General features: G+C 39.5%; 1 protein-coding gene across 1 annotated transcript in view; it reads left to right on the forward strand.

Moving 5' to 3' along the window:
* plcd4 (phospholipase C delta 4) overlaps nt 1-14,662 on the forward strand; it is a 16,221-nt gene extending 1,559 nt beyond the window's left edge. The window contains exons 2-16 of the mRNA XM_022740543.1: nt 2,223-2,276; nt 2,493-2,651; nt 3,717-3,945; nt 4,235-4,364; nt 4,618-4,849; nt 5,858-6,059; nt 6,380-6,524; nt 7,227-7,379; nt 9,298-9,462; nt 10,894-11,050; nt 11,265-11,381; nt 12,771-12,949; nt 13,055-13,187; nt 13,298-13,447; nt 13,851-14,662. Of these exons, the coding sequence (XP_022596264.1) occupies nt 2,258-2,276; nt 2,493-2,651; nt 3,717-3,945; nt 4,235-4,364; nt 4,618-4,849; nt 5,858-6,059; nt 6,380-6,524; nt 7,227-7,379; nt 9,298-9,462; nt 10,894-11,050; nt 11,265-11,381; nt 12,771-12,949; nt 13,055-13,187; nt 13,298-13,447; nt 13,851-13,942 (2,262 nt within the window). The 5' untranslated portion in view covers nt 2,223-2,257 and the 3' untranslated portion in view covers nt 13,943-14,662. The remainder of the gene's footprint in view (nt 1-2,222; nt 2,277-2,492; nt 2,652-3,716; nt 3,946-4,234; nt 4,365-4,617; nt 4,850-5,857; nt 6,060-6,379; nt 6,525-7,226; nt 7,380-9,297; nt 9,463-10,893; nt 11,051-11,264; nt 11,382-12,770; nt 12,950-13,054; nt 13,188-13,297; nt 13,448-13,850) is intronic.
* The last annotated feature ends 120 nt before the right edge of the window (nt 14,663-14,782 follow it).

A 14,782-nucleotide genomic window follows, 5' to 3' on the forward strand; every position in this document is an offset into this window, starting at 1 on the left:
GGGGGGGGGGGCTGGCACAGAGGGGTAGTGAAACACAGAGAGCTCAAGATTAGATCTTGTTGTTTCAGAAGACAATGAAAGGAAACGATAGCCGTCAGACAGGAATACAGATAAACAGTCATTAGAAAACCTCCCATTTACCGACGTGTTTGATCGACATTTGTACAGCAAACAACAGAGATAACAGGAGTCCATTAACTTTCACTGATTATCAGAAACTCTGCACAGCATTTGTTTTTCTGCGTCATCTTCTCCACTTTTAATGAAACCCTTTACGACAGTATAAGGCTTGAATGTGTTGTGTGTGGTAAGTTTTGCTTCACGACCAAAGCACCAACACCGTCAGGGTTTTAGGTTTGCCTTCACATGTGAACAACAGGGGAGTCTGCAGCCATGTTAAAAACTTTTTGAGGACTTTGTTTTTGGGATTGCTATCATCAGCACACAGACATGCTCATGCAATGTTTAACATTTTAGATTAGACATTCAGAGATTAGCTTGTTATCATACTAACATTTCCTAATTAGCGTTAAACACAAAGTGCAGCAGTGGCTGATGGGAATGCCATTAGTTTTGTATTTATTTGGTACTAACTGAAATCTTGATCAGATGATAGCACTGGATGAAAAGTTAATCATCAAAGTCATTAAAATTCATTTTGATTGGGACAGGAATGTGTGTACCAAATTTCCTCCAATAGCTGTGGAGACATTTCACAAATGTCAACCTCATGGTGGCACAACAGGAAACCTAAACAATGAAGATTCATCATCTGGGAACCATGAGTGACATCACAGCAATACATAGTTAGTCAATAATAGTTGTTGGTAGGGCTGAACGAAATGTGTAAAAAAATTCATATTGCAATTATTTTGACAGACATAGTGATATGAGTTACATTTTAGTGTGACACAGTGTTTAACTGAAAAAAAAAATTAAAATGATGATGATATCATTTTTGATGGGGTCTGAACCAAACAAACGTGTCCTTACATCTGCAGATTATGATGTTTGGCACGGCATCTCTGAAGCACCACAATGCTTCATTAATGGTCTGTTGTGACACATTTTATCTTTGTCAAAAAACTGCAGCTCCAACAATTTGCATATTGAGCTTGGCCACATTGTGGTTTCAATAATATTGTGAGTGATTGTTCAGCCCTAGTTGTTGGGATATTACAGTCTGGTGGACAACCGACAGAATTAGCTAACTGCAGCCACACTGTCAGTGTTTAACAGCAATATATATAAAAGCTTTTTTGACAGCATGTTTTTTGCAGATTTTTTGGTAGTCATAACAATCAAAACAATTTGAAATTATAATCTTGAATGACTGCATTCCCATCACATGTAGATAAATAAAATAAAATAAAATGAATCTTGTCTTCTTCTGGTTTCTATGTGAGCAGACTGAGGGAAGCACAGACTGCTGAGTGTGTGTGTGGGTTCTTTGTCACCATGCTGCCTGCATGAGCCTCTCAGTCTGCTTGCTTCTAATCAGCTAATGAACGTGTAAAGATTGATGGCGTGACAGGATCCAGATTTAAATGCTGACTCTTATATCTTGGACAGACTTTGGCAGTTCGACTGCAGATAGTCTAGTCTACTATATACCAGCAGATTGTGTCAGTATCCTCTGTTTTTTAACTTAAATGGTCTTTTGAGGGAACCGTATGTTTGTTTGTCCCAGTTCCACATCACAGATGTCAGGGTCAGCAAGTGAACAGTAGCCGGTGAGTATTCAGCACTTTGCTCAGGGACACTTCAGCGGTGCAGCTACTGTCCAACACAGGGGTTTGAGCCCAGATGTTGTAGTCAAAAATAACATTAAGAATTCACTTCTACTGCCCATCTGATTGGGATTTTGTGAGACACAACAGAATGGCTGGTCATTGAAGGTGATGGATAGACATGCTTCACATCTCTGTATCAGCAGGGAAATCCTCTGTGAGTAAAGTGTAGTACTAATATCCTTCCTTAATAACTCCTATCAAGATTCCTCTCTGTGATATACTGAATCATTTGTTCCAAGTAACAAACTCAGTGTCCAAGAAGAGAGACATGACGTTTTTGTTACTAACAATATGAACTTATGTGGAAAAGTGAAGATTAATATTAAACTGTGATTATTTGTATTCACATAGTTTATGGAGGAGTTGGATAAACACAGAGGTTTTGTTTAAAACATCTGGGACAATTCACTAACATCTGCTTCTTTTTAGAAGCAAATTTCCATTGGCATGATTCAAGGATAGCGATGGATCCTGAAGGCTCTCGTGAGTAAATGTTATTCATTCAGACTGAAGATGCATAATTTGTGATGATTTATGGTCTAATGAATGTTTAGTGTTAAGTCCATATATTGTAATCATAATATTGAATCACTATAAATATTTACCTACTGTCCCTCTCGCTGGCCTATCAGTTCTGAGGTTGTAGTATTTAAGGTATGACATGATCATAACTCTTGACTTTTTACACGACCTGTGCAGGTATCCAAGATGATCCAGATGTCAAGGTGATGATGGCAGGATCGACTCTGAGAAAAGTCAAGTCCCGGTCCTGGAAGAAGCAGCGGCATTTCCGCCTTCTGGAGGACGGTCTGACGATTTGGTACAAATCCAGATGGGCGGGAAAATGCCACTCCACCTGTGAGTAGAGAAGTGTGGACATGTGTTTGCATGCGTGACTGTTCTGACATATTAACTCTTAATTTCTTCCCTGTACATAGGTCATATTATTTAGAGTTCAAGTTCCTTGAAATTGAAAAAACTTGAGAGCACTCCTGTGATGTGGTTAATGTGCACACTACATACCCTACATACCCCTAGTTCTGTTACTGTCAGGGACCTTGTTGCATGTCATACCCCTCTGCCCCCCCCACCTCATTTCCTGTCTGCCTCTCTACTATCATCCATACAATAAAGACAAAAACGCCAACAAAAAAAAAGAATAACCTTAAAAAGTGAACTTGAAAGAGGAGAATTTCCTCCCAGGCTGTGCAGAAACCCTCTTTCCTGACCCCATGGTCCTAACTAAACATCACGTGAAGCTCCATTTCATGTCCAGGACTGGTTGCCAGGCAGCCAGCGAAGACTCCAGGAAGTTACCAGGATGATTTTGTTACCTTTTGACAAAGACAGGCTAGCTGTTTCCCCTGTTTCCCGTCTTTATGCTAAGATAAGCTAAACTAAACTAAACTAAACTAAACTAAGCTAAGCTAAGATAAACAGCATTACAGACATGACAGTGGCACTAGTCTTCTCATTAACACTCTGCAAGAAAGCAAATATGTTTATTTATGTGTTGAACTATTGCTTTAAGAAGTTCACCTCAGTACAGTGGTGTTCCTATAAAGTGTGTGCAAAGCAACAGAAAAGTTTAATTAAGTTTATCGGTGTAGCCCAGGGCTAGATAGTTATTACAGATTGGTAGAAATACAAAATACAAAAGTGGGGGGTGTAATCCAATAATAATTAATAGGCTGAGTTCAAGATTTGTTATGATTTTGTATGTACTTGTTAGAGTACTAAACCCCCCCCCCCCCACCCACCCCACCCCACCCCCACCCCAACATACTCCTCTTAATCATTGAAGTTGAGATCGTTTTGGCTAAACTTCAAACCGCGCACAGAGGCATATGAAACGTATTAAAGACTGAAAGTAGTGTAATCTCAAACTGAACTATGTCTTCATCATGACTGATCCTGTCACAGTCTCAGTGAGCGAGCTGGAGACGGTGCGCGAGGGCCACCAGTCAGAAATCCTGCTGAGCATCGCTGAGGAGTTCCCCGCTGACCTCTGCTTCACCTTAGTGTTTCATGGTCGCCAAGGCAACCTGGACCTCGTAGCGGAGTCCCCCGAGGAGGCCCGGGCCTGGATCCAGGGAGTGCGCAAGTTAATTCACAAGGCTCAAACAATGGATGAGAAGGAGAGGCTGGACCAGTATCTTTTTCCTGTGTTAGGAATTTTATGAAAAACAACAGTGTTTATTCTGGTGTTGACTGATAAAATCATACCTTCTCTTCTCTGGACAAAGCTCCAAGTAGTGGAAACTATTCATTCCCCTTTAAGTTTGTGCAATCAATCAGGTTATTTCAACAGTGGACATCTGATTTTCTAGTACAACTCCCCAGATATTCACATATTTGAAGTTCTGAATAGAAAAATGAAGTTCTTTAAATTAGAGTCTTTATTAAACAACACATTCGAGTTTCCCTCAGCGTCTTCTCAGATGGGTCTGGGACTGGTTTCAGAAAGCTGACAAAAACAAAGATGGGAAGATGAATTTCAAAGAAGTGCGGAAACTGCTGAAAATGATGAACGTAGACATGAATGAGGAACACGCTTTCTATCTCTTCACGGTAAGTTTCTGATCTGAGGATTAAAAATGTGAGGGTAAGAAGATGGAGGAGAATTAGTGATTCACCTGAAGCAAATGTTTTGACTGTCAACCTTGTTTTCATTCTGTGAATTTGCTTTTATTTGGTTTATTTCAAGAATGAGCTGTCAAGCACTTTAGTTGCTGGAGGGACTGGCCTTACATATTTCTTTAAAATAGAGCCAGTCGTTTTCAAATAATCTAACAAATACAAAACTCTTCCTTTACTTCCACAGATGGCTGATAAGTCAGAGAGTGGCTCTCTGGAAATCGAGCAGTTTGTCCACTTCTACAAGATACTGACGCAGAGGGATGAAGTGTGGAAAGTGTTCCAGGACTACTCTGGAGATGGAGAGAAGTTAATGTTGGAGGAGCTGGAGAACTTCCTGAGGATAGAGCAACATGAGGGAGAGCAGAGCGCCCAGCACGCCCAGGAGCTAATAGATCGCTATGAACCATCGGAGACAGGTAAAGGTGGCTGTGACTGAGAGCTGTGCATCCTAGTGACAGAAACATTCATAAGCTGGTTTAATAATGAATAAATAAATATTTAATATTCTGTCAGTATCTTTCAGAGAGCAGTAGCACTTTGTTTTATTGCCTTTGATGATTTACACCTACCACACACATCAATATACAGGTATGTGCAGTAGACATCTACTGTACATCAGAAAAGGTTGGTATTAGCATTGAATTACTAAGGGTTGATCCTATATATTTCACATCTGATTTTCTTTTTGTATCTAGAGCGCTTAATATGATGTTTTCTAAATTTTAAGGTTTCACATTTCAGTCATATATTGCTATTGTACAATACATGTGTATTTTTGCTTTTATGTGTCGTACATTAACAATTAATTACAATGATTTCACAATTAATTTAAACCCTGAGCAGAGCCCCCATCTTTATGGTATCCCAGTGAAATTCGATGGTTTTTATCATTATTATAATTATTAAGATATTTAACTCAAAACTAATAATGTCAACCTACTGGTGGCGCTAGAGAAGAAGTTAGGGGGTTCAACAAAGTCTGTAGACTTTGTTCTGTAGGAACCATGAATGTCTGAACAAAATTTCAAGGGAATACATTTAGAAGTTGTTGAAATATTTCAGTCCGGACCAAAGTGGTGGACTGACCAACCACCTGACAAACAGACATTGCCATCTGCAGAGCCACATACCAGCTAGCATGGCCTTAAAGCCTGAGGGTCTTTGTGAATGAGCACCTGCAATAAATATGATGCACTATTTGAGTGTGTGTATGCCTTTCTTTCCAGTCAACTTTTATTTATTAAACCCCATTAAACCATGAATGAAACCGTATCCAGCCCCTTAGCAAAAACTTTTATTTAATGTCATGGTAGATTTTCTAATTTTAATTTTTGGAAATTCATTGTTTGAATAACAGTCAAAGGTTTATGGGAAAATAAATCTGAACTATGCTGCGCCAACTCCATTTGTATCCCTCTGTGCAGCCAAGAAGCAAAGCGCCATGTCACTAGATGGCTTCCAGATGTACCTGTGCTCACAGGAGGGCTCCATATTCAAACCTGAGCATCGGGGTCTTTACCAGGACATGAGCCAGCCGCTCAGCCACTACTTCATCTCCTCTTCACACAACACCTACCTCCTGGAGAACCAGCTCCGAGGACAGAGCAGCCTAGAGGCATACATCCAGTGAGGACCACTGCACACACACCACACACGTAACACATAGGACAAAGACTTTGCAAATGATAGAAGGGTAGCACATTAAAGTGTATGAAAGGCTGATTACTAGGGTTACTAGGCTGACAGAGCGTTGTTAATGTTAAAACAAAAGCTGGGAAAGACCTATACACCCATGAGACACAAAATGAGTTTCAATACATTTCCCACAATTCCATCCCACTTTATCTGAAGCCTTGCTTTAAACAGACAAAGTGGGTGGAAGTGTAACATTTACATTAAAACAAGAAAAAGCAATGCTCTTTACTTACATTTGTATGTGTGTACAGGGCTCTGAAAAGAGGCTGTCGCTGTGTAGAGGTGGACTCCTGGGACGGCAGCGACGGGGAACCTGTTGTGTATCACGGTCACACTTTGACATCCAAGATTCTCTTCAGAGACATCATCTCAACACTCAAGGAATATGCCTTCAAGGTGAGCAGCACATGCACTATTTGCTTATTAAGCTTTGGTTCACTCAATTCTATAGAAAACATATGTTATCACTTATATTTACTGGTATCCAGCACGCTGCAGCCCAGTCAGGTATAAAAAAAATGAAACGAAGAATGAAATAAAGAATGAAACATAAATCAAATGGGCTGTCCGGAATGGCAGGAGCATTGTTTCTGGAAATATATGTTGCTGTTGACATTTGTCAATGCTGTGAGACTTGTGAAGTTTGAGTCACCTCCTTTGTATTGAGGTGGTGGCAGAATTCACCGACATATATCTTGAAACCAGCTATTTCAATACCACACTAAGCTGATTTTTAAATTACATGTGCAACACTGTCTGTGTGCCCAGAAAAGTGTTAAGTCCAGATGGAGCAGTTGGTAACCTTCCCTGCCCCTGGAGTCCAACATACCCCTGCACACTGACCTACATGGAACACGACCAGGAACTTCTCATGTGTCTCCACTTCTCCACTTTATCCTGCTCAAACTTTCCTACCCAACTTTAGAAGGATATGTTGAAGAAACTGTGGAAACTTATGCTGAATGGAAAGCAGATATAATACTGTAATGTAATTTGCCACTGTTTTTGCCAGAGTTGAAAGAATTTCAACATAAATAAAAAAAAAAATAGCTACTTGTTCATTTTAACAGTGTCGTTTCTGCTCATCCTCTCTGACAGGCGTCAGACTTCCCAGTCATCCTGTCTCTTGAGAATCACTGTGGTGTCGAGCAGCAGACCGTCATGGCTCAGCACCTCAGCCAAATCCTGGGTGACACATTACTGACCACCCTGCTGGATGGACAGATTCCTCAGCAGCTTCCTTCTCCACAGGTTAGAATCTGTTTGGGTTTTGTTATTTTTATCTCCTTTTTTTCCCCCAAAGTACTCTTTGTAGGGTGAGGCGCTCTGAAACTCATTTTTCCCTGCAACATGTCATAAAACTTGTAAAAGGAGCACAAATGCTAGTGACTCTAAAAGGCTTGAATGATGAGTCATAACAAAACCAAATTGATAAATATTCCAAAGTATGGAACAAATGACAGTTTTGATCGTCCAATGGTTGTCAAGACATTTCACTAAAAAAACAAAAATGTCACCCTCATGGTTGTGCTAGAGGAAATGCAAAGGGATCACCAAAGTCAGTAAGATACATCCTCTGAGGACAATAAATGTCTGTACAAAATGTCATTGCAATGTATCCAATAGTAGCTGACATATTTTAGTCTTTTAGTGATGATACTAGGGCTGAACGATATGCAAACAATTCATATTGCAATTATTATCATACCACAGTGCTTCATTTATGGTCACATTTGACCTTTATCAAAAACATTGCAACTTCTGCAATTTGGATATTGCACTTGGTTATTTTTCGATTTCAATGATTTTTCAGTTAATTGTTTAGACCTAGTCCACACAGTATGCACAACCTCACCCAGTCATGTTTTTTTAATCTACGCTCTGCTCTCTATAGATGTCAATGGTTGGTCTGTTGGTCAGCTGCTTTGGTCCAGACTGAAATATTTTGACAGCTATTGGATAAATTGACATAAAATTCTGTACAGACATTCATGATCCCCAGAAGATGAAATCTAATGTAACTCTGGTGACATCCTGACTTTCCACTTAGTGCCATCATCAGGTCATAATCAGTTTGTTCAGTTCTTTGGTTTACATCCAAATACCTGCAAAACTTTACCAGCATAGCTTTGCTTTGTTTTGTGCTAATAGCAATTAGCATGCTAACAAGCTAAACTAAAATGATGACCATGGTCAACATTAGACCTGCTAAACAACATGTTCCCACTGCCACTGCAAGTATGTTAGCATGTTTACGTTAGCATTTAGCTCAAAGCATTGCTGTGCCTCAGTACACCCGCACAGAGTGGTAAGCAAGGCTGTTCTTCATCTTCAAATACATTGTATGGCTTTTACACTATTTAGATAGATAGATAGATAGATAGATAGATAGATAGATAGATAGATAGCTAGATACATACATACATACATACATACATACATACATATATACATACATACATACATACATACATACGTAGATAACTCCTCCAGTCTTGGCCTGTTCCATCAGTGTATGGGTGTAATGTGTGAGTAGGAAATTGTTGCAAGTATTGTAGAGGGCTTTGAGTGGTCTCTAAGACTAAAAGCACTATATAAGTGGAGTCCATTTAATGTTTCTCAAGTTTGATATGAAGTTTCAGAAAACATTCTGCTTTGAGTTAGTATAATATCTAGAGAGTAAAATGTTTTCTGACAATACCCTGCCCAAACTGAGGGAGGCTTAGGTACCATTAACAATACAGAGACATTTTAAATATTAATGGTCTATGTGTGCCTCGTTATCATTCTTATACTGGTCCTAAAATCAATCGTATACTGTAACTTCCAAACCCTTTTCCGTTAGAGCACTTAGGACAATCAATGCTAACTTGAAGTAATGGCAGATAATTGCTATGCAGAATTTCACCTAGCACTCAATTAAATAGCTTCACATTGCTACGTTTAGTTAGGAGACAGCAAAGTGCAAGAAGATGGACAACAAGTACTGATGATGGTGGCATGTGAGTTTTCTCTCAGCTCATCCTGTTGGTCCTTCCCGCATCCCAACCCCCATTCTTCATGTATCTGGATTAAATGAGAGTCTCAATTTTCCTCATTTGCTCTTGCAAATTAAATACCACAGATTAAAAGGACAAGTGGACAGACTGTTTGTTGGGTTTCATTACAGGAACTGAAGGGGAAAATTTTGCTGAAAGCCAAGAAGATTGGTGGTCTAGAAAACTGTCTTGATGAAACCCTGACAGATGAAGTCAGCGATGAGGAAGAGATGGCAAACGGTGATGCAGAGAGTCCGTCTGCAGAAGACCCACCTGCTGAGTGTTTGAATAACAAGGTACATGTGACACTTTCTGACCCAGCTTTCTTGCTCTTAACTTGTTTAATATCAAAGAGATTTCATTATTTTTGGCATTGTTCTCCAATGCTCCAAGCATCCAAGTGATGAAAGATCTGCAGAGACAGAGAATGGTATCAGAGGAAGTAGTGAAGCTTGACAGGAGTATTGATAGTAAAGAGAGACAGGAAACTGGGTTGGGACATGGGAAGACGAGAGTGGAGTAGAAGAAGGAAGATAGTGAAAAGAAACAGGAAACAGGGATTTTTAAAAGACAGATATGAGACAAAGAAGAAAGATACTGAAGTGAGAAAATGTGCTTCTCCTCAGCTGTGGGAAAAAAACAGCTCTCTGTTAAAAGATCTAAATCTGCATTTCATATTTAACCAAAAACATTTTATTTTCAAGGCAGTGCTTAAGGGTGTTCATTTTCACACTTGTATAAGTGAACGGCCCACAGCAGCCACAGCATTTCCCTGCGGGGCAGTGAGAGATTAACTGGGAACATTTGTGGCTTTAATCATTTCATTAGAGTTGATGGCACTGAGAGAGGGAATCACAAATATTCTACTCAGATTTCTTAGCTGCTTTAAAGCTTTCTTTGAGAAATATACCCGGTATAGGATTAGGATTTTTTCTTTTCAAAAAGGTAACCCTGTAAATTACAGGCCAGTAATCACATTATAATTACCTGGTAAATTTGTCCACCTCCAAGTAAGTAAGTAAGTAAATAAGTTAAGTTTATTTATAAAGCACCTTTCACACATAAAAGAAATCACAAAGTGCTTTACATCATAAAAAAGTGAAAACATTCAAGATGAAGAAATAAGACAATAAAAGTAAATATAATAATTAAAAGCAATAAAATGAAATAGAGGCGGTATTTAGACACACTAACCAAAAAGCCTGCCTCAGTAAAAATGAATATGAAGCATGAAATTACAAACAGTGTAAAAAGAGAAAAAAAAATGTAAATAATTACCTGGTGATTTGTCCACAACTATGCAAAATTACAACCAATTAGCAGCTGCCATCTTGTTTCATTCCTCTAATACTGACATGGGTTGACTTAATAATTTCTTCATATAAAAAAAGTCTTCTTATCATTGAATCATGTAAAAATGGCTTATTTTTCCACAAACCTATTGTTACATAATTCAGTATTAGATAGTCAGCACTATATTTTGTATATATTTTTCACTAAACGACTCTGTGTGAATTAATAAGTCATTGCTGGTTATGTCAGCATGTAAGGCTTGGCAGTTGTGTTTCAAGTTATCAGCTGTTTACTGGATAGTTATTAATTAGTCTTATTAGTTAGCCTGAACAGCTTCCAACTTTTTTCATACTGATTGGTTGCAACAAATTATAGGGGGAGTTATTATTTATTATTTGTCAGCTAATTTTTCATCTTATTCTCCTCTCTTGCAGAAATCCAAGTCCAAACTGTCGAGGGAGCTGTCAGACCTGGTGCTTTACTGCAAGAGTGTGCAATTCCATGGCTTCGAGTATTCTCGTTTACACAGCAAATGCTATGAGATGTCCTCATTCTCTGAATCCAAGGCCAAGAGACTAGCTAAGGAAGCAGGTACCGTTAGCATGAGGGAACAGTGCATTTTGGAAAAAGGGTGGAGAACTATTTAATCACATTCCTCAGATAAAGTACCATACTTGTTTTATGACTATGATGTGTTATCTTTTGATGATTATATGATTTATAACTGTATCTGTGTTAAAGATAAACAATTTGATTTCTTTGTGTTCATGCTTCATAGCTTGATTCTCTTCAACCCTCTCTACAGGGGGAGACTTTGTGCAGTACAACACAAGGCAGCTGAGCAGGATTTACCCCAGTGGCCTCAGGACTGACTCCTCCAACTACAACCCGCAGGACATGTGGATTGTGGGCTGTCAGATAGGTGAGGGGAAGACTGCCCTCTGCTGTCTGAACCAAACTTTTTCCCTAAAATCACTGATGTCCCTGTGTACAATCTGAAGTCTCAGTTAAGTTTGTGTTTGACTTGAATGTGGCTAAAGACATGTAGTTACATATCATTTTTCAGCTGCATTTGTTTAAGAACTTTCAGGATGGAATCTGAAATGCTTAATGGGGAGGTAATCCCCATGTGACATGAAGACAGCTTGATCCTGTCAGTTCATCTGTTCAACTGTCAGTTTAATTTGTCGAATATCAGTAGCACCTGTTGACTTTGCTGCATTTTTAATTCATCCACTGCTTTGAATTGGATTTATAAGCCCAGCTGCTTATCTAAACAGAGAAGAACACAATCCAGCAAGTTAAAGATGACTGCTTCTGTCATTTTGTCTTTATTTGAAAGTTGATAGTGGAGACTGACAGAGAACCTGGGGAGGGAGCGGAGTGGGGTGATGACATACAACAAACGTCCTAGCTGGAGTTGAACCGAGGACATTGCTATTACATGGCATGTGCTGTAGACCAGTACCCAACGGGGAACGCCCAGTCCCAGTCCAATTTGAATGTTTTCACACAAGAACAGGAACACATACAGACAGGTGACAAATTAAAGGAAAACCAACGTAAAGTGTCTTAGTAAGGTGTTGGGTCACCATGTGCTGCCAGAACAGCTTCAGTGCCAACTGGCATCAAGTGTCTGAACCCTACTGGAGGGATGAACAGCATTCTTCCAAAAGGTGTTCCCTCATTTGGTCAAGTCAAGCCAATTTTTTTGAATTTCTTTTTGTATAGCACCATTTCACCAAACCTCGAGCAGAACCGGACTCAGGGTGGATGGACATCTGCCTTGACTGGATCTGGTGTTTTGATGATGGTGGTGGAGAGCGTTGTCTAACGCGTCAGTCCAAAACCTGCCATAGGTGTTCAACTGGGTTGAGATCTGGTGAAGGCCAGAGAAATTAGATTCACATCATTTTCATGCTCATCAAACGGTTCAGTGACCCCTCATGCTCTGTGGATGGAGCTATTGTCTTCTTGTTTCTTCACTAAATTTTGAGGTTTTTCTTTTAATTTGTCACCCGTCTGTATATAAATCCATTGTCTCTTTGGTGACAGTGTATAGGGGAAGATCCTGCAGGGAGGTTAGAGGTCAAGTTGAAATATAGGATATTACCCCCCACAGCTAGAGGGGTTTGACAGGACAGGCGCTTCCTGTCATAAGGCTTCAAGCTGGTGCTGTCTGCTCTGGATAAAAGACTCCTCTCATAAACTTTGATAGCCACATAAATATCTCTTATTCTGGTAAACCATGTGATACTGCCAGCCATAATAAGAAAAAAAACTTAATTGCATTTTCTTCTCTGTCCCAAAGTGGCTTTGAACTTCCAGACAGCCGGTCTGGAAATGGATCTGAACGACGGGCTGTTCAGGCAGAACAGCTGCTGTGGCTACATCCTCAAGCCTGACTTCATGAGAGACGGCAACACTCAGTTCAGTCCAGAGAAACCTGAGGAGCGGCAAGGCCACAGACCACTGCGCTTATCCATACAGGTTTAAAACTATACATGAAAGTCTAGAGTCTTTGTGGTTGACATGGTGAGGCAGAAAACACAGTGATTTCTATAATTAATATATAAATATGTTTGTGTTTATCAGGTGATAAGTGGACAGCAGCTACCAAAGGTGAACCAGAAAGAGGGCTCTATTGTAGACCCCCTGGTCAGAGTGGAGATCTATGGGGTACCACAGGACCAGGCCAAGGAAGAGACCAGTCACATTAACAACAACGGTGAGGAAGTGTTCAACATTTTTTATACAGATATGTGTACCTCATTCAGATGGATGATTTTGATAAAAAAAAAAAGTCACGTTCTCTTCTTTACTGGCTTCTACCTGCAGGTTTTAACCCGGTGTGGAATGAAACTCTAAATTTCGTCATCCACACCCCTGAGCTGGCCCTGGTTCGCTTTGTCGTGGAGGATTACGATAAGGCGTCCAGGAATGACTTCATCGGACAGTTCACTCTCCCTTTTACGTGCATCCAAGCAGGTGAGCAGAAAGGCTGTACTCGCAAATATTTTTTTTTATCCCGTTATCTCAAGATAACAAAGCTCGTTTTCTCATTATAATGACTTTGTTAATCAGAGATCAAATGTGCCAAGCCAGTATGCAGATGGAAACCTCTAGCGCTGTTAAGTGAAAATGTCAGGACTACGCATCAACGCATCAGAGAAATCACAATCAGAAATCACATTGTGCGTTTTCTTCTCAGCCTCTGTAAAGACTCAAAGTCTGACACTGAAACCACCGGGGTTACAGCTCACTACAATCTTTATTAAATATTTAGATAATATTTAGTAAATATTTAGTCCTAATATGTTCAATTCCAGAGGCAGGAAAACCCAAAATCCACTCAGTACCACTGTGTTTAAAATCTTCCTCATCTCTCCAGGATACCGTCACATACATCTGCTGTCTAAAGATGGAACAGCCATCCCTCCCTCCTCTGTCTTCGTCAACATCAGCATCTCAGAGCTCACATGAAGAAGTCAGACCAGTGGATCTGAAGCCAGAGGTGGTCACAAGTTCAAATGTCTCCATGAATGTGATGAGGGGTTTTAACATTTGAATATAATACTTAAATCTGGGTTAAAAGTCAAGCGTTTCACAAACTTAAAATAGCAATCAGCGGGTAACATGTCAGAAATCAGACTTTGATTTTCAGCTTTATTTACTGAAATAAAGATGTTGGGGTTTCTCTTATAGAGCATGCTCTGCAGACTGATTGTTCTGATCAGTTGTTTGGAATCATTAGTGATCATCAGTGACAAAGATGGATTGATGCATCTCATTGACGGCCAATCTATGAACAGAGACTGTCAAATAAGTCCATATTGCATCTGCAATGACGTGACAATATCATGCAATTCTGCACATCAACTCTTTACGAAATATTTCCCACTAGCATTCATTTGAATTTATCTAATAATGTAGGAACATGAAGGATCGCTGCATGTGTTGAATGCCTTAATATACCGGTTTGCCTTTAAATGTGCTGTACTGTGTACTACAGTGCCTGGGAAAGTCCAGTTTTAAAATGTAATGATAGAATGTGAAAAAATTCCTACATATCAATATTAAAAACCTATTATTATAAAGTATTCATAGCTTTGCATGATGTTGGTTCATCTACAGTTAAAGCTAATGTACAAATTCCACAAGGTATGTTGTGTATAATGTAAATCTGTGTGTATACAGGTCTGTAAATACACTTTCTGAATGGTTCAACACCACTGAATAAAATTACCTTACAAATAGGTTTGACTTTTATTAAAGTTTGTTTATTCTATATTAAGTTAAATCACACACACACACACACACACA

This window comes from Seriola dumerili, unplaced genomic scaffold, assembly GCF_002260705.1.
Source record: "Seriola dumerili isolate Sdu_G_001 unplaced genomic scaffold, Sdu_1.0 BDQW01000052.1, whole genome shotgun sequence".
Classification (NCBI taxonomy): Eukaryota; Metazoa; Chordata; class Actinopteri; order Carangiformes; family Carangidae; genus Seriola; species Seriola dumerili.